The sequence below is a fragment of the Dasypus novemcinctus genome, chromosome 5, assembly GCF_030445035.2.
Source record: "Dasypus novemcinctus isolate mDasNov1 chromosome 5, mDasNov1.1.hap2, whole genome shotgun sequence".
Lineage (NCBI taxonomy): Eukaryota > Metazoa > Chordata > Mammalia > Cingulata > Dasypodidae > Dasypus > Dasypus novemcinctus.
In genome coordinates, this window is record NC_080677.1 from 100,785,749 (window position 1) to 100,806,998 (window position 21,250).

Genomic DNA, 21,250 nt, shown 5'->3' on the forward strand with positions numbered 1-21,250 from the left:
CTGAGCCAAATCCGCTTTCCTCCATTCTTTTTTGTACTAAGATCTTCTTCCACCAATATTCTCCCCACTCTCTTTCAGGGTGGTTTGGAGTTTGAAAATAATTCTAGTAACTACAAGGATTGTATTTCATTTTAAAGTTTTATTTGAAAATATATACCCCTACGCCATTGGATATGGAGTAGTTGTAGAAATGTATTTATTTGTAATTTTTTAATGGATGATAAATGTAAGAGATCACTATTCCTAGAGACTGTAATAGGCATAGTATCTGCCTCTTCTGAAGACTCCCAATGCATTTGCAGCTTTTAAAAGAAAAAGGTAATGTGTAAAGGAAGAAGAGTGAGCTAAACAAAAAAGGAGAGAATGAAGCAATTAGAATAAATAAGCATGAAAAAATAATGGAAATGCTGATTATTACACATGGATGAAAGAGCATATCAATTTACTTTGAATAAAGGAGGGGCTATGGGACATTTCTGATATTTTGATAATCTTCAGAGTGTGCTTTTTACAAAACAGTAACTACTAATGCATAGAGTTTGACCTAGAAATCCAGCTATAGCCATGCTGCTGAGGTAGGTCTGAGGGGTAGGGTCAGCTCAGCAGGTGTGAGAAAGAACTACAGCTGCCTGGATTCATCAACAACTCTGCAGACAAGGCTCCAGGGAGTCCTGGCAATATGGGAGATTTTGAACTATCTAAAAATCCCTGAAGTAAAAACACAAGACAAGTGTAATTTAATAGGTTGAGAGACACTTTCTATTATAACATGCCATATTATTTCAATAAAATACTAAACTCATTTTTTAGTATTGTACAGAATGCTTAAATTTTCCTATATTTTGTTTGTATGTTGAATTATGTAAATGAAGTTTTATTTATATATTTATTTATGCACACTTAGCTCACTGTTTTACTGCCAGTGTTCTTTGTCAACGAATAAGTAATTGGGTAAAAATTAAATATTCACCCTTTTTGTTGTTTTTTAAGTGCCAGGGATTGAACCTGGGACCTCATATGTGAGAAGCTGGTGCTCGACCACTGAGCCGCATTGGCTTCCCTATAAAAATTAAATAATCCTCTGTAAACCTCTGCTTAGGTGTTATGAACTAGGGGCAACCTTTATAATAAACACAATTTGCTTACCTAGAACTTTAATGAGATTCTGCCCAGGGTCTTATTATGGAAGAAACTTTTTTGTATTTTTTAATAATTTTTTATTTTCAAAGAATCTTTAAATTACATAAATGTTACATCAAAAATATAGGGGTTACCATATACCATATACCCCACCCCCTCCTCCTCCCATACTTTCCCACATTAACATTTTTCATTAGTATGGTACATTTGTTATAATTGATGAACACATATTAAAACATTGCTACTAACCATGGACTATAGTTTAAATTATAGTTTACATTTTGCCCCACAATTTTATAGGTATTGACAAAATGTATAATGGCCTGTATCCATTATTGTAATGTCATGCAGGACAATTCCAGTGTCCCCAAAATGCCCCTATGTTACAGCTATTCTTCCCTCTCCCTCCCCTCTGACCCTCTGGTGGCCACTGTCTTTATATCGATGATACAAGTTCTTCCATTGCTAGAATAATATTTAGTCTATAATAGAATAATAATAAGTCTACTTTAGTCCATTGTTCATTCCCCCAATCTTGAGGATTTTAGGATGGTGATGCCCACTCTCTTTCTGATTGAGATGGAGCTTAGATTCCATGGGGCAGATGGATGGAACTGTCTTGCTTGCAGTTGTAGATACTCTCTGCTTTTTGGGAAGGCTGTTGTCCATTATCATCCTGTTGTTAGTTGTCCAGGGTGAGTCCAATGAACTGGAGAGTAGGTATTGCAACTCTGTTGAGATTCAGGACTCAACCAGCATATGAACAGACTGAAGATTTAAGTCTCTGGGACATTTAATTAACAAGTATAGTGCTAATTATAGGTTCAAATAAAAGGGGCAGAAGAGTCAGGTGTAGAGAAATTATAAATGAGTCCTAATTCTGTTACTTTGGGGAGCATATATTCCAAAGTAAGGCCCACTGTCTGGGTGAATTCCACTGACTGGGCGCCTGTCCTGATTGTCTACCCTGCTTATAGTGTCTAGATGTCTCCAGAGGCCTCAGGAGCCCTACTGTTTGAGGCACTGTTTAACGTGGCAGTCAATGAGATTCTCCTGAGATATGCCTAAGTGTTATCTCTGAAATGACCTCCTATATCACTTTGAAGTCTCTTAACCATAAAAACTCATTTGTATTTAATATTTCCTCTTTTTGGTCAAGGTCTTTTTCCAGATTCATTGCTAGTTGCCACTTGGTAATTATCCCTTGGTGCCACGGAGACTCATCCCCAGGAGACATGTCCCACGCTGGTGGTAAGATAATGCATTTATATGCTGAGTTTGACTTAGGCCAAATTTGAGCAACAAGGAGACTTTCAGGGGGTAACTCTTAGGCAATATATAATACTAGGGTAAGTTTCAATTTCACAAGGACAGGTTCATGAGTACAATGAGCAGTATCAAGGGCCTGGCATAGTGGTCTGTTCTTCTCTAGGCACTGCCTATGTACTCTACTAGAAAGTGTAGCAGGACTCCCCAGGATGGGAATTCGATATTATTTCAGTTATTGCGTGGGTCTCCACCCACTGAGAAAACACCCCATGTACCCTTGAACATATTCAGATGCCGTAGTGGCATGCCCCAGGTGCACCCCTTCCCACACATCCCCCCATCACCAACACCCTGAATCACTGATCCTCCCCTGTCACAGTTGTAACCCTTCTGTGATTATGGAAGAATTTTAAAAAGCCCAGTAATTAAGTGTCACAATTACTTTTGTGTGGTGTGCTAAGGAAGAATAACAAAATAAAAGTAATACTAATAAAAGTAGTAAAAGCTAATATTGAGCTTTATTCAAAAATTTTAAGAGATTCTAGGGATTGAACCTGGGACCTCATACATGGGAGACAGGTGCTCAACCACTGAGCCACATCTGCTCCCATTTTTTTTTTTAATATTGAACTTTTTAAAATGGCCAGACACTGCTTTAAGTGTTTGAACTGTATTAACTAATTTAATTCTCATAACAACAGTATGAAGATATTCCTCTGCTATTAGAGATCTATTTTAGGATGAGGAAACTGCAGAATCTAGAGGTCAAATAATTCATCCACGGACATATGGGAGATGGAGCAGGGATTTGGTCCTAGTAGTCAGTCTCCACATTCTATGCTTATAACCATTGTTCTAGAGACAATTACCTTGGTGTCCATCTGAGCTAGCTGATTTGTTTGTTTTGTGGCTATAGGACACACCCACTATTTTCTTCATGGACTAATTAGTATGCCACCACTTCTGGGTATAGGAGAGGAGCTTCAGACTCCCTGTCCCTTGCACTTAACACAGAGGTCCTTCGGTAGAGTAGGCTGATGGTGAAGATAGTTTATGCATGAGAGGACCTGAGATATACTTTCTCCTTAAGACTCCTAGGACTCCAAAGAGGTGCAGAGACCATCCAAAATTCCCTCAGCACTTGAAATGTGTTGAAGAGATTGCACAGATGATGTGAGCTGCATGAGCCAAGGAGCAGTGGTGGATCTTGGAAACAGCAGTGAATCATATATTTCTGAGAATTGAACATCTCAGTGTAAGAAGGTATGGAGAGTTGTTAATGATGAAGACCAGGTACATCTCATGAAGTGGAAGCTTCATATGTAAAGCCCACAAAATTAAGTCAACTGAAAGGAGAAGGGAATAAGAGAGGGACCTAATAAACAAAAACCTGTTTGACTAAGTTAAACTCTGAAATGACAATGAAAACATGGGAATGACTAAATTGACTCAATTTATTTAGAACAAGTGTTCTGCTGCCAAGAAAAATAGGGACTTAAGAGCTAAATTATACCAAAAATAGAAAAATAACAATAATTTTATTCTTTGCACTTCCAAACATAAGACTGAAATTCCTCTGTGCAGTTAAGTTTTAATACACAGTAGCATGACTCCCTAACAATAATTTTGCTCTCTGAGAGGGAGGGCTGTGAACTAGACAGGATAGGTATTATAGCAGTTTGATATAGTTATAAATTTCAAAAATAGACATTGGATTATGTTTGTAAACTGGTCAGAACCTGGGCATGATTAAATTATGATTAGAGCTTTGATTGGGCCATGTCAGTAGGGTGTTGAGTCCCTATCCCTTGGTGGGAGGGAACTCACAGATAAAAGGTATGGCAAAAGACAGAATTGAAGGGTTTTTGATGTTGGAGTTTTGATGTTGGAGTTTGATGCTGAAGTCTCAAGCTGGAGCTCCAGGAAGTAAGCATGCAGAGGAAAGAGAAGAAAGCCCCAGGAAGAGAGGAACCCTGAGTCCAGAGAGAAGCAAGACCTGGGAAGATAGGAACCCAGGAAGCCTGAACCCTGGCAGACGTGGGCAGCCATCTTGCCCCAACATGTCAAAATAGACGTTGGTGAAGGAAGTAACTTATACTTTATGGCCTGGTATTTGTAAGCTCCTATCCCAAATAAATACCCTTTATAAAAGCCAACAGACTTCTGGCATTTTGCATCAGCACCCCTTTGGCTGACTAATACAGGTATTATTATCTTATTCAATGTCACAGATGAGATAAATGACACCCAGAGGGAAGTTATATGACTAGTTCAATGCTTCTTCACCACTAAGTGGTGGAGTTGGCACTTGAGCCGATGTCTCATATTCTTTCAATTAGACCCCATTTCTTTTGTTTATATGATGTTGAGAAATACCAAAACAAGGAGAGTTTCTTTTCTCAATATGAAAGAAGGCCTATTAAATCGATAACATGTTATCACCCCCAAAAAAAGAGTATGTTTATAAAGTCATAAAACTTTCTTTTCCTCACAGGCTATTAAAGTAATCCAGGCCTTCATTTCATGGTCATTACCTTGAATTTCTACTCCTGCTGGTACTCTCTATTTTTGAGTTAATGTTTTCAGTGAAGTGCCCAGGATGTGCGTTTGGATATATTTGATATTGGCTGAAGGATTTTGTGAGTCTATGTTGAAATTATTCAACATCATGATTCAGATAGCAAATAAGTGAAGGATGAGGCACAGGTTTTTGAGCACTGTCTGCTAAGATTGTGAAGCTCATTTCAACCATGCCCAGATTCAACCTTTGTCTTCTCTCATACTTCCGGGTATGAACACAGAGCTGGAAGAGAAAATATTATCCCATATATTTATAACTAGTTAAGGAAAGGAGAAACAGGGTTTCTAAAATATTCTTGAGGTTTTTTTTCACTTTCTACTATAACAATAAAGAAAAAAAAGAATGAAAGAACCAGAGAAAGGTTAATTTTATGTCTTCTTACCTACAGACTAAAATTAAGGAAACAATTCAACACAATATTACTTATTATATGGAAACTGGTGGCTTAAATATTTGAATAGAAGAATGATCACCTTTTGGAGAACTAAAAAAGAAAATATTTAGGTTTTAGAAAGGCAGATCATAGTTAGTTTTTATTTTAAGACTGCAGTATATAGCAACATGCCAAAAGTTCATTTTTACTATCTACTGGAATTCTGATTAACATATGTTACACTTCTCATTTTAGCTTGCATTTTTCTTAACCTCTCTTTCATAGCTCAATTTCTTTGTTTCTCTCTGTGCTTACATTCAGAGTAATTTTTTTAGAATGTGTCTTCAAGTTCACCTCTCTTCAACTATTTAATATTTTCAATAAGTTTTTAATTTCAATTATTATACTTTACAATTTGGAAGTTTCTATTTTATACTTTTTCAGATCTAGCTGGTCACTTTTCACAGACCCTTGTTCCTTGTATTTGTTTACAATTTCTGGGTTATAAGTCCAACGCAGGTATCACAGGTATCATAGGACTAAAATCCAGAATTTAGCAGTGCTGCACTCCTTATTGCTCTTGGGGAGAATCTGCTTCTAGGATCAGTTAGGTTTTTGGCAGAATTAAGTTCCATGAATCTGTAGGACAGAGGTCCCTGCTTCTTTGCTGGCTTTCAGCTCTGGGTCATTCTCAGCTTCTGGAGGCTCCCTGCATTCTCTGGCTTTCAATTTCCTTCATCATCAAGCCAGCAAAGGTGAGCTGAGTCCTTCTCATTCTTCAAATCTCTCTGACTTCCTATTCTGCCTCATCTCTCCTGCCTGCCTCTTCTGCCTCCCTCTTCATTTTTGGGGCTATGATCATACCGGATTCAAATGGATAATCCAGGATGACCCCTTGATTTTAGGATTAGCTGAGAATTAATCATAATTACATCTGCAAGGCCCCTTCACAGAAGTACCTAGATTAGTATTTGATTGGGGAAAAAAAGGATTTGGAAATTTTAGGGGAACATTTTTAGAATTTCACCTACCTTGCTTATTATATTTTCATATTAATTATTATATTTTCAGTAACCTCTAATATTTTTGTATATTAAACTTCCTTGTTTTATATTCTGAATTTGAAATTATATCTTTTGTCTTTGAAATTTGGATTCTGTATCTTTTGTTTATGTGGCTCTTGAATCTCTTGATTTGTTTCTTGGTGAAGTTTGTGAATTTTGATTAAAAATTCGTATAGGATTTTAACCTTAGAAATTATCTGAACCCCAGGCCAAAGGTGTGTTCCTTCTTTTGCCTGGTACTTGGGGATACTAGCAACCTAATATAATTTTAAAATAAATCTTCAGCTTGTGTTTACCCAAACACTCTGGTACTGACACTTTAGTTCTCTAACCTATATGAATATGAATTTTCAAGGGGTGTTTTATCCCTTCTACCTAGTACAGGTCAAAAGAGGCAAGTTCCATGGATGTTTCCTTCTCTCTATAGAGTACTCCCCCAGCTCACATTTTCACGAAGAATACAATACAGATCTTTAGTATCCTACTCTATATTCTAGCTTTGTTTCCAATCCTTTTTCCCTATTTCACCATTAAAAGACAGCCAGTCTTTCAGTTGTTGCTTTCTTCTCTGGGTTCTGGCTTGTGCTTAATCGTTGCCTTTTGAGGACTTCCATTCTTTTCTGGCCATTAAGTGACATACGTTATATAATATTCTTATTATTTGCCTCAAGAAGTTTCTCCCCTGCCAGGTTATCTATACCACTACAGTGTAACAAATGAAAGCCCCATTCTTTCTTTTTTTTTAAACCCTACATATTTTTCTTTCTGGACAAGTGAAGATTCCCATTTTTAGGAGAACCGTTTAATTCCCACTTCATTTGTGTGCTGTGTTTACTTATTTACTGGACTCATATGGGCTTGCCTTTACAATGGAGACATGTGATGTTGATATTTGCATTATGAAGTTTATCTAGGAAACTTTTCTTAACTACAGTGCTTTATTTGGGAATAACATGGCTAAAAGTGGCCCTAGAATAAAATTTTTACCTGTTTTCCTTTTTAGATGCTGACAGAGAAACAAAACTGACCTACTTTGTGTTGGTTTACTCTTTCATTCCCTGAGCACCCCTCCTGTGGTGCTTTAAAGCTGTAATTATCTCAGAAAAACATGTTCCTAAATCCAATCCATTCCTGTGGGTGTGAACTCATTGTGACATTTTGATGCTGCTACTTCAGCTAAGGTGTGATCCACCCCATTCAGGATGGGTCTTAATTCTCTTACTGGAGTCCTCTAAAAATAGAATAAATAAAGAGGGAAAGAGAAAGAGCCAAAGAAGCAAGAAGCTGAAAATAAGGAAACACAGCAGAGAAGGGAGAGACCATCAGATGCCATGTGGCAGAGGAGTTAAGGATTGTCAGTAGCTGGTCTTCAGAAAGAAAGCAGCACCTTGATGATGCCTTGATTTGGACATTTTTCTGTACTCTAACCATAAGCAAATAAATTCCCTTGCTTAAGCTGAACCATTTCCTGGTATTGCTTCAAGTAGTCTAGGAAACTAAAACACCACCCTTCTGAAGAATAAAAATATTTAATTTGGTAAAATCCATATAAACAAGAGAAGACATTCATTAAATAATGAAATTTTAGAACAAAAAGTCATCACAGAGATTCTTATCAGATATTTAGCCATGATAGGTCTATTATAATATATCTATTAATAATTATAATAAATTACATATAATATATATGTACCATCATGTTTCTTATGTGCTAAAAACCTTAAATAGTGGTATTGACTAAAATTGTACTTCCCGTCCTGGTCCTCACAGGCTGAAAAGGAGAGAACAAAGCCTTGGATGCAAAGTAAAGTGAGAGCAGTTTATAAATTTGAGGGGAAAGGAAGTCTAAATTCTAGATATGCTGACATGGACAGTGGTAGTCAGTGTGAACGAAGGATACACATATGCCGATAGAGCCATTCAAGCTCTTACACAGACAGTAAATAGGCTCTTAGTGAAACTGTATTATTATACGGACAAGAGCCTATCCTAAGTAAGATGCTGGGATTTAAAGTGACAAATAAGAAAAACACTACCTACCATAGAGTGAAAAGACCAAGAATCATTTGTTCAGCAGTTTAGGATTGCCTTTTGGAAAATTTCAAAGGCAATGTAACCCTCTAACTTAAAAGAGGTGGAGAACTTTGATATAAATAGGCCAACTATGAAATGGATGACTTAAATCATTTTTGATATAGCAACCAAAAATAAAGATGTAACAAGAGAAATACATGGCTCACTTCAACACATTTTAACTAAGTATTATTTTGCCTGTACTCAGCTGGCAGCTGTTGGAAGTAATTCATTAAAATTATTCAAGCTGAAATGTTTATATTATTTTCTTGAGAGCAAAACATGCTCATTATAATTTGAAAAGTTATTTCATTTTTTCCTAATAAAAATGTATCCATCATATAATATAATTCAGCAGTGATAAATTGAAGGACTGGAAAAAAGTAGAAATGTAAAAAAATACTATGGCGCATAAATAAATGTGTAACATGATGACAGCTCTAGGGACAAGTGAATAGAGTGAACACAGAAGATTTACACAGAGCAACAATATTATATTTCAAAGATTAAAATAGACAATTTCTTGGAAAAATGATTAATTTTGTATTGACTAATAAGCATAGCCAAATAATGAATATGGGCAATTCATCATATATACAATTTATATATATATAAAAACTGTGCTACATTTAATTTCAAAAATAATTTTATAAATAATCTTATTTACAATAAAAAACAAACGAAAATATAAAGCAGGTCTGGTAACTTCTGCAAAAGTGCCAATGAAGATTAAAAACAGCAAAGATGATTTTTTAATCTTGCATCCTGTTTAATTTTGGCATGAGAATGGCTATGTTCTCCACTCATTTACTAATGGTTCACATTATTTTGTTTTCAGTTGGTATTATTTTCCTTTAGTATAATTTCTGAATGCCAGTAGACCTTATACTTTTTTCACATTCTGAGAGTTGGGAGATTATTCTCACCCTGCTTTTATTTGAATGCTAGGTATTTTTTTTCTTTTTACTTTGTGGGTTAGGCATAATAATTTATTTTCCCTTTTAGTAAATATGCCAGCATTTTCATTTTTATTCTCTATTTTCCCTCTGATACTTTATTTCAATTTTGATTTAGTGAAGTTATGTCTATTTTTCTATGTCTGTATAGACAGTAGTAATCCACTTAACTTTTCTATAGCTCCTCCTTTTACATAAAATACTATGTATTTCTGAAATAAGATAAACATTTCAGCAAACTTGCTACACATATACAGAAATGTGTTAATGGTTTTTAAAGTGTTTAGCTTTTCTTTTTAACTATTCTGTGCTACTAGACCAAATCATAGCAAGCCTTATGAGTAACTTTGCAAAATGTGTTTCTCAGTGCACATATCTTTAATTTATAAAGGCATAAATTAAATTAATCTAACCATATGGTCAAGTAGAAATGAGTCCTTTCCCAGGGGTTTTCTATTATTTAGTGAGTTCAGCAATAATTCTGAACTTTTGCTTCTATTTCAATTTTCATAATGTATGGCTATATTAAGAATAATCTGATTGGATCTTTTAAGTGAGAGGATGCACATTTCATTTAAAATAAACATTTTATCAGTACCACCAGATGCCCATAGATTTGGTTTTTCAGCAAATGCCCTTTGAGAAACACTACAGAAATGATTTATCCAAATATGTAATCAAGTTATATATATATATTTTTTCTATTTCTAGCTTCATGGGGAGTTTATGAAATAATAAATTGGAGTTTGAAATGTTACACTCAATCCAAATTGTAAAATGAAGCAAGTAATCTAATCTCTTTAGAGATCAAATGATAAATAAATGCCCTTTGGTTGCATCTCATAGGAAATGTGGACATGGAATTATGATAGCATGTTTTGGGTATTCACTGGAACTTCAGCAATTACACCAGGACTGATATGAATTTTTCATCAATTATCCAGAGCCAAATTTTACAGTTAATTCTTAATGGTACCCAAAACTCACTACAGAAAGTCAGAACATTCATGCTGGTCATGGCACGGATACATTACTAATTGGAGGAGCCCACGAAGGGTAAGTGTAGAGGTCAAACATGGGCACAATCCAGGTGGACATACCCAACATCACCACGGCAACACCTATGATATTAACGCCAAGTCCAGCTTTAACCTGAAATGGAAGGACATAAATATCAGTCTTCTGAAAAGTAAAACTGCAGGAGAGTTGAATACTCTTGCAGAAGGCATATGTCAGATTTTCACCCATCCTAAATTATCAGTATAAATTATTGTTTCAGAAAATAAGGAGTCTTCTTCCATTCATGCCAAAAGATAATCTGTTCCCAACCAAACATCATTTAGAAAGTTTTTGTTTTAGGACTAAATCTAAGTCAATCTGAGTAGACAATCTCCTATTTCATATTAAATCAGAATTTGTTTTGTGGTTTTATATTTTAAGGGATAAGATTCAGTCCATAATCCAACCTGTGAAAATAAGTATTCATAGCTGGATTCTTCATAGTCACTCAATATTATTATTAGTTTACCCTTTAGTATTGTTTTATTGTGACTTAATATCATTTCTACTCATCTTCTTACATTATCATTCTGTATCAATTAAACCGTATCCAAGTTTCTGTCTATCCACTACTACAGAGGTTGGGAAACTACTTCCCATGGCCAATTTTAGTAAATAAAATTTATTGGACCGCAGTCACAGCCATTTGTTTATATATTGTCTGTGGCTGCTTTCATTCTACAATGGAAGAATTCAGTTATTGCAACAGAGAGTCAAATATTTACTATTTAATCTTTTATAGAGCAAGTTTGCTGACCCCTGCATTAAATACAAAGTCCCAAAGCAAAAGGGGGATACCTAGCAATGATACAGCAGTCCCCTTTCCTGTCCATGCAAGTAACTAATTTTATTTCATAATTCATTTTTATTTTTGATACACAGACATAAGGGCATTGCTTATATTGTATTATGCATGTTTTTTAAAAAAGATTTATTTATTTATTTCTCTCCCCTCCACCCCTACCCCGGTTGTCTGTTCTCTGGGTCTATTTACGGCGGTGTCTTTGTCCGCTTCTATTGTTGTCAGCAGCACAGGAATCTGTGTTTCTTTTTGTTGTGTCATCCTGTTGTGTCAGCTCTCCGTATGTGTGGCACCATTCCTGGGCAGGCTGCACTTTCTTTCATGCTGGGCAGCTCTCCTTATGGGGTGCGTTCCTTGCGCGTGGCGCTCCCCTACGTGGGGGACACCCCTGCGTGGCACGGCACTCCTTGCGCGCATCAGCACTGCGCATGGGCCAGCTCCACACGGGTCAGGGAGGCCCAGGGTTTGAATCGTGGACCTCCCATGTGGTAGATGGACGCCCTAACTACTGGGCCAAGTCCGCTGCCTGTTTTGTTTTGTTTTGTTTTGTTTTTACCAAAAGAATATAATATGTTTTCTGCATAGAGGGAGAGCCAGAATTTTCTATGAAATAGGCCTCAGGGACAGCAGTTAGCGTGGAAGAGAGCTGGGACTTCCCTTGGAACTGTGTTTGCATAGCAAGCACATAGAATTTGCTATGGTTATGTATTTATTTGGGTTGGTAGGCTGATGATAAAGATTGAGGAGACAAAAATATTCCCAGGGTAGTTCTTGACTCCACCACCACTTTTGTATTTGGCAAAATGTGTGCATTTTTTTTTTTTACTTAACATCTCCATATTACTTGCTTGGGCTTTCACATCAAGATGCTAATAATAGAATCAGGACAAGAAAGAATACCTTTTCATCAGGCATTGAGCCCAATGTCTTACTGAGAGCAAATGTCAGTTGCACAAATATTTGTGGTAGCAAACCACAGGGCTAGATTAATTACTGAATTTCATTAACCCTATTTCTTTCTTTTGCCTAGGTCAGGTTGAATCCTGGTCTTGACGTACCTTTAAGCAGTCATATTGAGCAAATTCTATGGTATTTTCCTTCTTCTAGAACATTACTGATGAATTCATTATCTCTATTTTTAACTGTAAAATTCTAATGGAATGTTCCCTTCTGGTCATTGCTCTTAAAAAGAATTCTATGACCAGTCATGCACTCCCTTTCAGAAATGGAATTCAATCCTTGCTTTTCCTGGCAGCTGATTAGTGTGTAAAAAGAAAAATAACCCAACACATCACAAAAAAATGTGTTTTGGATCTGATAGTATTCTTTCAGCTAACTTACCATGTCAGTAACTTTCAGATGGCCATATGAAAAAACAATAGCATTGGGTGGATTTGCAACTGGTAGGAGGAATGCAAATGAAGTACAAAGAGTGGTAGGTATCAAAATATAAAGAGGGTTCACATGAATGGCTTCAGCCTGTTGGAAAAGATAAAAATGAGTCTAAGAAAAATTTTGAAGGTAGACACCAAACATCAACATGGGCAAATTTACTATAATAAACTTTCCCGAAACAGGTTTAAATCTAAAGACAAAATTTTACACATAAATCTAGTTGTAACTTGAATTTTCTTTCAGAAAATCTCTTCCTCTTGTTTATATGATTTTAGGCACTCATTTAAGCATTAATGCCCACTTCATTAAGAAAATAAACTACCATTTATTCCAAAAATTCGATATAAATTGCAACCTTTTATTATTTACTAGGCTAGGTGGAACACTAAGTGTATGTGTGTATGTATGCGTAATTTCATTTAATTTTCACAATAACCTTATAAAACGGCTGCTGTAATTCCAAATAAGTTATGAAGAAACAGGCCCAAAGAGGCTAATGTAACTGTCCACACACACAGCGGGCAAGCAGTACAGTTTAGGTAGGTTCTCATCACTCTGTCCCCAGAGCTTCTCATTATTCCACTAACTTTACTGCCTCTGTGATGTATATAATTTAAAATTTGCTTGGGGATAATCATTAAAAAATCTCTGCTATTCTTAATTTGTCACAAAATCAATTACTTACAACTGGTAGCAGAACAAACCTAGAAGGGCAGTCCTTAATTTAAGTGTTTTCCTAACCCCAAAATCTTCTACCAGAACAAAAACAACTGGATACATAAAACTATTTGTATACTTTGTAAGGATAAAATTAAAGGGAGGTCAAATATCTAGGTGGGAATAAAAAAGGAAAGCCTTCCTTTCCTCTCCAAGTTACTCTGCTTCTTCTTCTTCTTTTTTTTTTTTTCTCATTTAGGGGAGTTGTGGGTTTATAGAACAATCATGCATAAAATACAAGATTCCCATATACCACCCTATTATTAACACCTCGCTTATCTTTTTTTTTTTTTTTTTTTTAATTCTTCCCTTGGCCAGTAGAGAACTGTTTAAGATATTTGAACTTGAAGCCTGAACTATAAGCCTAGCTCTTCATTTAATTATGGATTACTTAAATGAAGCACTTATTAGGAAAGCCATGAATAATCTTTGGGAGGAAAAAATAGCAGTGTTATAGATCTAAACACTAATGTTGCCAGGAAACACTGAATCTCAGTCTTACAGGTGGAATGGATCTAGTCACCTTTTCATTTTTCTGCAAAAGCAACTGGGAGGAGAAAAGGTAAGTGATTCTTTAAAATCATGCTGTTTGAATATGGAAGAAAACAGGTCTTCCAACTTGAGATTTCCTTGCTATTAACAATAAAGACCACTTCACACATTACCCATAGGAAGATCATTCAGGCCAAAAAACGATTCCATACTACAATATGAGAACAAGCTTTCCAAAGTAGAACATTAGTCATTTGATGAATATTGAGACACATACATGGGATACTCACCAATGGAGATAATATTGGGAGAAGGAGGGTAATGGTAGCTGGATTACTGGCTACCTCTGTTAAAGATGTGACCATCAGAGAAGATATCAGAACTATTAGCCATAGTGGTAATGAACCTAAAGGAGATAATTTATTTCCTATCCACTTAGATAGTCCTGATTCCTAAAAAACAAAATTTCCAATATTTGTCATTCATTAATGATACATTTTATCAGACAAAAATTAAATACTAAAACATTATTTACTCTGAGAACTCAGTTTCTAAACTATAATTTTAATCTTGTGTTTTTTCTGTGATTTAGTAGATCTGGATGGCTTTAACATAGAGAAGCTCTCATTTATTCCTATTTTAACACTACCAAATGTTTCAGGAAGTTTTAATTGTATTTTCACATTTTAAAATTAAATTTTTGTTTTATCAAATTAATATGTGTAGATATTTTAGCAAGTCATGTAGTAGTAGAGTTCTGTAAGAAAATAGCAGCCCTTCTGATCCAGATCTTATCACTCCTGAATTATGTTCCCCAGAAGCAGCAATTTTCATTCTTATTAGCTATTTATAGAAATAGGTATTTATAAATACCTTTATAAATAATATTCTAATTATGCTATTTCTTAATATTCAAATTTAGACATTATTTTCTGACTTCTTATTGTATTAGATAAGGACTTAGCTTTTTTCTTTTTTTAAGATTTATTTATTTTCCCCCCTCCTCCCCCACATTGCTTTTGCCTTTGCATCTGCTTTCTGTGTCCATTTGCTGTGTTCTCCTGTGTCTGCTTGTCTTCTCTTTAGGCGGCACTGGAAACCAATCCTGGGACCTTCCAGAGTGGGAGAGAGATGCTCAATCTCTTGTGCCACGTCAGCTCTCTGGTCTGCTGTGTCTCTTTTTGTTGGATCATCTTGCTGTGCCAGCTCTCCACACAGGCCAGCACTATGTGCGGGCCAGCTTGCCTTAACCAGGAGGCCCTAGGAACAGAACCCTGGATCTCCTATATGGTAGATGGGAGCCCAATTGCTTGAGCCACATCTACTTCCCAGGACTTAGCTTTCTTAAACCTTCCACCACATGTATATTTCCTGTTCCTTGAATCCCCTATGCTGATATATCAAAATTTTTGGTTAAATCAATATTTAATGTTTACCATTGTGGTTATATAAATATTATTCATAGCTGAGCAACTCATGATTATATTTACTTTTTTTAAATAATTTTTTTCCAGCAAAAAATAATTATCTTATTCATTTTGTTTCCTTTGTTTTCTAAGTACCTCTCACTAATTCTTCATCTCATTCTCCAGGAAAACTGGAAATCTCCATCTCAACCAAATATTAGGTAATTGTTCATTTCCATTTTTCCCCAATGGAGACATCTATTCTTCATTACTCCCTCCTCCTGTACTACCTGGACTAGTTGCTCTTTATAGCTACTTCACTGTTGTTATGGGACACTTTTGCCTACATACTGAGCTCCCTTTGCTTCCTTCTTATGTGGGAATCCTTGTTTCCTTTCTTACTTACTCCTTTGTGTTGGTGAAACACATATCTTTTTTTTTTTTTTTTTAATTTATGTCTCTCCCTTTTTCCCCTATTGTCTGCTCTCTGGCCATTTGCTGTGTGTTCTTCTGCATCCATTTGCATTACCCGGTGGCACAGGGAAACTGTGTCTCTTTTTTGTTGTTGTTGCGTCATCTTGCTGCATCAGTTCTCCACCATGAGTGCAGCGCTACTCCTGGGCGGGCTGTGCTTTTTTCATGGGGGGCAGCTCTCCTTGCACATGGGGCACCCCTACAAGGAGGCCATCCCTGCGTGGCATGGCACTCCTTGCATGTGGCAGTACTGCACGTGGGTCAGCTCACCACTCAAGTCAGGAGGCCCTGGGGATCAAACCCTGGACCCTCCATGTGGTAGACAGACACTCTATCACTTGAGCCATGTCCGCTTCCCAAAACACATCTTTCTACAACTTCCTCAGAACCAATGCATGAGGGGTAACTTTTTTTTGGAATCTCTATATGCCTTAATACTTCTTTATTTTCTTTTCATACTCTTGCTATTTTAGCTTTCATAGGAGATTTGAAGTAATTATCACTCAGCTGTTTCAAGCCATTGCTCCAATTCCTGTGGCTTCCATTAGGGCTCTTTACAAGCCCGAAGTCATTCTTAATCTTTGATTCATTGTATGTAGTACAGAAAATAGACTAGCAGGTATTATATGTTATTCTATTTTCTTTCCACTAGATGAAGGGGATAATCCTCCTTTTGTGAGATTTCAATTAGCTGTTGCAGGTGTGAATCTTTATACTCATGACAAACTAGGACTAATCAGAAAAGCTTTTATTACAAGCCAACAAAAGCTGGCACATTCCCAGAGGTGGTTACCAGATATTATGCATCTTATTTTTGTGTTTGACTTATATTTTTGTATGTTTGTTTTTCAGTTGGGCTTTTAGATGGAAAGAACTAGTTACCATTTAAGTCACACTGACACAAATACACCCAAAATATACCTATATATGCTTTAAGAATGGATTAGATGCCGCCACACATTGTTTTGCCTCTCTGGAGCCACTGGGATCTTATCACCTTCAGGGCTCCTAATTCTACATGAGATGCTTCAGAACTGGGCACTCAGTAGCTTCCTTAACTTAGCGCAAAGCCTTCAGTTTTGGGATGGGAAATTTTTTTGTATTATTTTACTTGAAAACATCCTTCTGTTTTCTTTATTTGTTCTTTCTAGAACTACTATTAGTTGGATGTTGAACATTGTAGACTAATGGTCTAATTTTCTCTCTTTTTCAAAAATCATACTTCTCTTCATCTTTTTGTTCTGCTCTCTTACATTATCTTCTAACCCTGCTACTGTATTATTTCTGATGTCATATTTATAATTTCAGAGTCTTTTTCTCATAAGCTGTATATTCCTTTTTAAAAAATAAGTTTGCTTTAGTCTTTTATCTCCAAAGTTTGTCAGCTCTCTCTGAGGTATCAATAAAAAAATTTTAGTTTTCTTTTGCTTCCTGAATTTTCTTTTCCTTTTCCGTGTTCCTTTTCTTTCAGTTTTTGTGTTTATTTTTTTGCTACTGGTTTTCATATCAGAGGTTTTCCCTAACTGTCTGGTGATCATTGACAACATATTCATGTTTAAGAGGGAGGCAATAAAATGTTGACTGGAACCTCTTTATGCCTGGGTAAAGACTGTTGAAAGACTTCACTATTGGTGATTAAGCTGTGAACCATTGTCTCTTTGGTTCAAATTTGTTAGAGAGTAAACTTCAAATCTTGGCTGTTCAGGACTGGGAAGAGAATCTGGGAAACTCACAACTCCTTATGGACTTTAAAAACAACTATTGTGGTGACATATACTGCCTTAGTTTCCTAGGACTGCCACAACAAAGTACCAAAAAATGGGTGGCTTAAAACAACAGAACTTTTTTTTTAAATTCTTTCTTTTTTTTTCAGATTTATTTTTTATTTGTTTCTCTCCCCTCCCCACCCCCAGTTGTCTGTTCTCTGTGTCCATTTGCTGCGTGTTCTTCTTTTATCCACTTCTGTTGTTGTCAGTGGCACAGGAATCTGTGTCTCTTTTTGTTGTGTCATTGTTGTATCAGCTCTCCATGTGTGCGGTGCCATTCCTGGGCAGGCTGTACTTTCTTTCATGATGGGTGTCTCTCCTTATGGGGTGCACTCCTTGCGTGTGGGGCTCCCCTACATGGAGATACCCCTGCATGGCATGGCATCCTTGCGTGCATCAGCACTGAATGTGGGCCAGCTCCACATGGGTCAAGGAGGCCCAGGGTTTGAACCGTGGACCTCCCATGTGGTAGACAGTCTGCGTCCCATAAACAACAGAACTGCATTGTGACACAGTTCAGGGGGTTGGAAGTCTAAAATCAAGGTGTCAGCATGGCCATGCCTCCCCTTAAACCTATAGGGGAGGATATTCCATGTGTCTCTATTGGCTTCTGGCAGTGGCTTGCCGGCAATCTATGGCATTTTCTGCCTCAGTTGTCATATGGCACGTTCCCCCCTCTCTGTATCAAAGTTCCTCTTCTTCTAAGGACTCCAGTTATATTAGGTTAAGGACCAACCCTACTCCATGATAATCTCATTTTAACTTGCCTAATTCCTTCTGTAACTCTATTTCCAAATAAAGTTACATTCTCAGGTATTGGGGATTAGGATTTCAAAATATCTTTTGGGAGACACAGTTAAATCTATTATGTATTCATATATATATATATATCACAAAATTTGCCATTTTACTATTGTATTCACCTTTAAAACTTTTTTATATTGAAATAATTTTGAAATTACAGGACTGTTGCAAAAATAATACAAACCCCATATAGAGAGATCTCCAACATACTCTCTCACTCAAATCCCCAGAATCATCAACTTTTAATGTTTTACCACATTTGTTTTCCCTCCCTCCCTTCCTCCCTCCCTTTCTTCTTCCTAATAACTTTCTTCCTTTCCATATCTATCTATCTATTAGTAGATAGATAGCTACTGATAATATCAAATCCAGGATCATGTATTGCATTTAGTTATTTTTGTCTTTTTAGTCTCTCTGTATGCATATATTTTTAAATTATGAAAACAGATATGCAGCATGAACTTTCCCATCCCAACGACTCCCAAGCATTAAAATTCAGTGGGATTAATCACTTACAATGTTGTGTTACCCTCACCACCATCCTTTACCAGAACTTTCCCATCATTACGTTAATTAAACCCCCATTCCCCCTCCTCTTAAACTCTGATAACCTGTACTCTCATAGACATTCTTTATCTATGAATTTCTTAACTCTAGCTATTTCATATAATGAAATCAAACAATATCCTTTCCCTTTGTGTCTGGCTTATTTCACTCAACATGTTGTCTTCAAGGTTCATCCATCCATGTAGTAGTATGTTCCAGGACTCCATTTCTTTTAATTGCTAAATAATATTCCATTGTATGTATATATTACATTTTGATAAACACTTGGGTTGCTTCCACCTTCTGGCTATTGTGAATTATGTTGATTTGAATGTTGGTATACAAATATCTTTCAGTGTTGCTGCTTTCAATTTTTTTGTGTATATCTAGAAGTGAGATTGCCAGATCATATGGTAGTTCTGTTTACATTTTTGAGAAATCACCAAACTGCTTTCCATAGCAACTCCACCATTTTACATTCCCACCAACAAGGTATTAAGGTGCCTATTTCTCTATATTTTCACCAGTGCTTGTTGTCTTCTGTTTTTTAATAATAGCCATTCCAATGAGTGGTAGTTTAATTAGCATTTCCCTCATGGCTAATGATATTGAATACCTTTTCATGTACTTTTTGGGCATTTGCATATCTTCTTTGGAGAAATGTCTGTTCAAATTCTTTGCTTATTTTTTAAAATTAATTAACTAAATGATTTTATTTTATTTTTCATTGTTTTTTTAAGTTTTTTTATCCTTTGCCTATTTTTAATTGAGTTGCTTATCTTTTTGTTGAGTTGTAAGAGTTATTTCTTTCTGGATATTAAAGCTTTGTCAGTAATGTGGTTTCCAAAAATTTTCTCCCTTTCTGTCTGCTGTCTTTTCACTTTCTTATACTGCCCTTAGATGCTTAAAAGTTTTTAATTTTAATGAAGTCCAGTTTATCTATTTTTTTTTTAATCTTGTGCTTTTATGTGATGTCTCAGAACCTGTTGTTTAATATAAGGTCCTGCAGATACTTCCTTATGTTTCTTTCTAAATGTTTTATAGTTTTAGCTCTTATATTTAGTCTGATTCACTTTGAGTTAATTTTGTATGTGGTGTGAGGTAGGGTCTGCTTTCATTACTTTCCATATGGATATCCAGTTTTCCCAGCACTATTTGTTGAAGAGGCTATTATTTGTTCACTGATTGGACTTGGAATCTACAAAAATCAATTGGCCATAGATAGGTAGGTTTATTTCTGCACTTGCAATTCTATTGTATTGGTCTGTTTGTCTGTCCTTGTGCCAGTACCACACTTCTTTGATTACTATAGCTTCATAAGTGTGGGTCCTCAAATTTTTTTTATTTTACAAGGTGTTTTGGCTCTTTATACATTTTCAAACCATCTTCCATTGTAAGCCCTGGTTTTACCCTAGATTTCAAAGTTACCTGCTGCCTCCAGTTCCTGAGAAATTATGATATCCTGTGGATGAATCAGCTACTTCCATTGGAGATTCTTCCCTTTGCAGACTCATAGTTTTACTTTTTCTCTATTTCTTTCTACTCTACTAAGTCAGCTACCCCTCAAATATCTTCCTTATATCGTCCATATTTTATATCTCTTATCTGCATAGTTCTTATATATTCTGCATCTTGATAGATGGATAAATTTTTTATTCCGTTATTACCATTTTAGTGGAGGTTTAGCTGGTCTACCAGCTTATGAGGGATCATACTAGAACAAAATTGAGAGGCATTTAAGAGAAAGGGTACTGCAGTGAAGTAAATGACTTAGTGCTTGCTATCTTACTCTTCCCAACTTGAAGGGTTATTTGGTTCTGTACACTAATTACAATTTGTAACAAAATCTGCACATTCTGTAGAGACATGATTCCATGTAGTAGGATTTTTATAGCAAAAAAGACCTCTCTCATGATTCCCCTAATTCTTCTATGGATATAACGTATTGCATCAGACTATGTTCACACTGTACACTAACTCAGATTTGGCTAGGATCTGGCCAATGGTTTCAAAACCATTCTGAGTATCTGTGGTCCAATCCAGACAGACATTCTGGTGAGGAGAGATAAACAAAGTTCACATCTGTGTCAGACTTCCTGATTCTCATAGCATCACAATTTAAATTAGCAGATATCAGAGTGGAAGTAATTTAGTCTGAGAAAGCAGATCACATTACTGCTAAAATAATTAAGGCAGATTGACTTTTGTACCCTAATTTACATATGTTCTAATTTTTAATCTCCATTCCTGTCGGTGTGAATCCTTTATAAATCAGACCTCTTGAAGATGTTATTTTTAGTTAATGTGTGGCCCAAATGACTGAGGGTGGCTCT

The 21,250-nt window shown here is 36.0% G+C and overlaps 1 protein-coding gene across 4 annotated transcripts in view; it reads right to left on the bottom strand.

The window, feature by feature from the left end:
• Window positions 1-3,842: 3,842 nt before the first annotated feature.
• The window catches only part of SLC13A1 (solute carrier family 13 member 1), a 94,132-nt gene continuing 76,724 nt past the window's right edge, over window positions 3,843-21,250 (bottom strand). For all 4 annotated transcript variants that reach the window (XM_023588008.2, XM_058297301.1, XM_004455741.3 and 1 more), the window contains 3 exons: window positions 14,212-14,373; window positions 12,659-12,796; window positions 3,843-10,608 (listed from right to left, as the gene is read on the bottom strand). In XM_023588008.2, coding sequence (XP_023443776.2) covers window positions 10,471-10,608; window positions 12,659-12,796; window positions 14,212-14,373 — 438 coding nt within the window. In that variant the 3' untranslated portion in view covers window positions 3,843-10,470. The remainder of the gene's footprint in view (window positions 10,609-12,658; window positions 12,797-14,211; window positions 14,374-21,250) is intronic.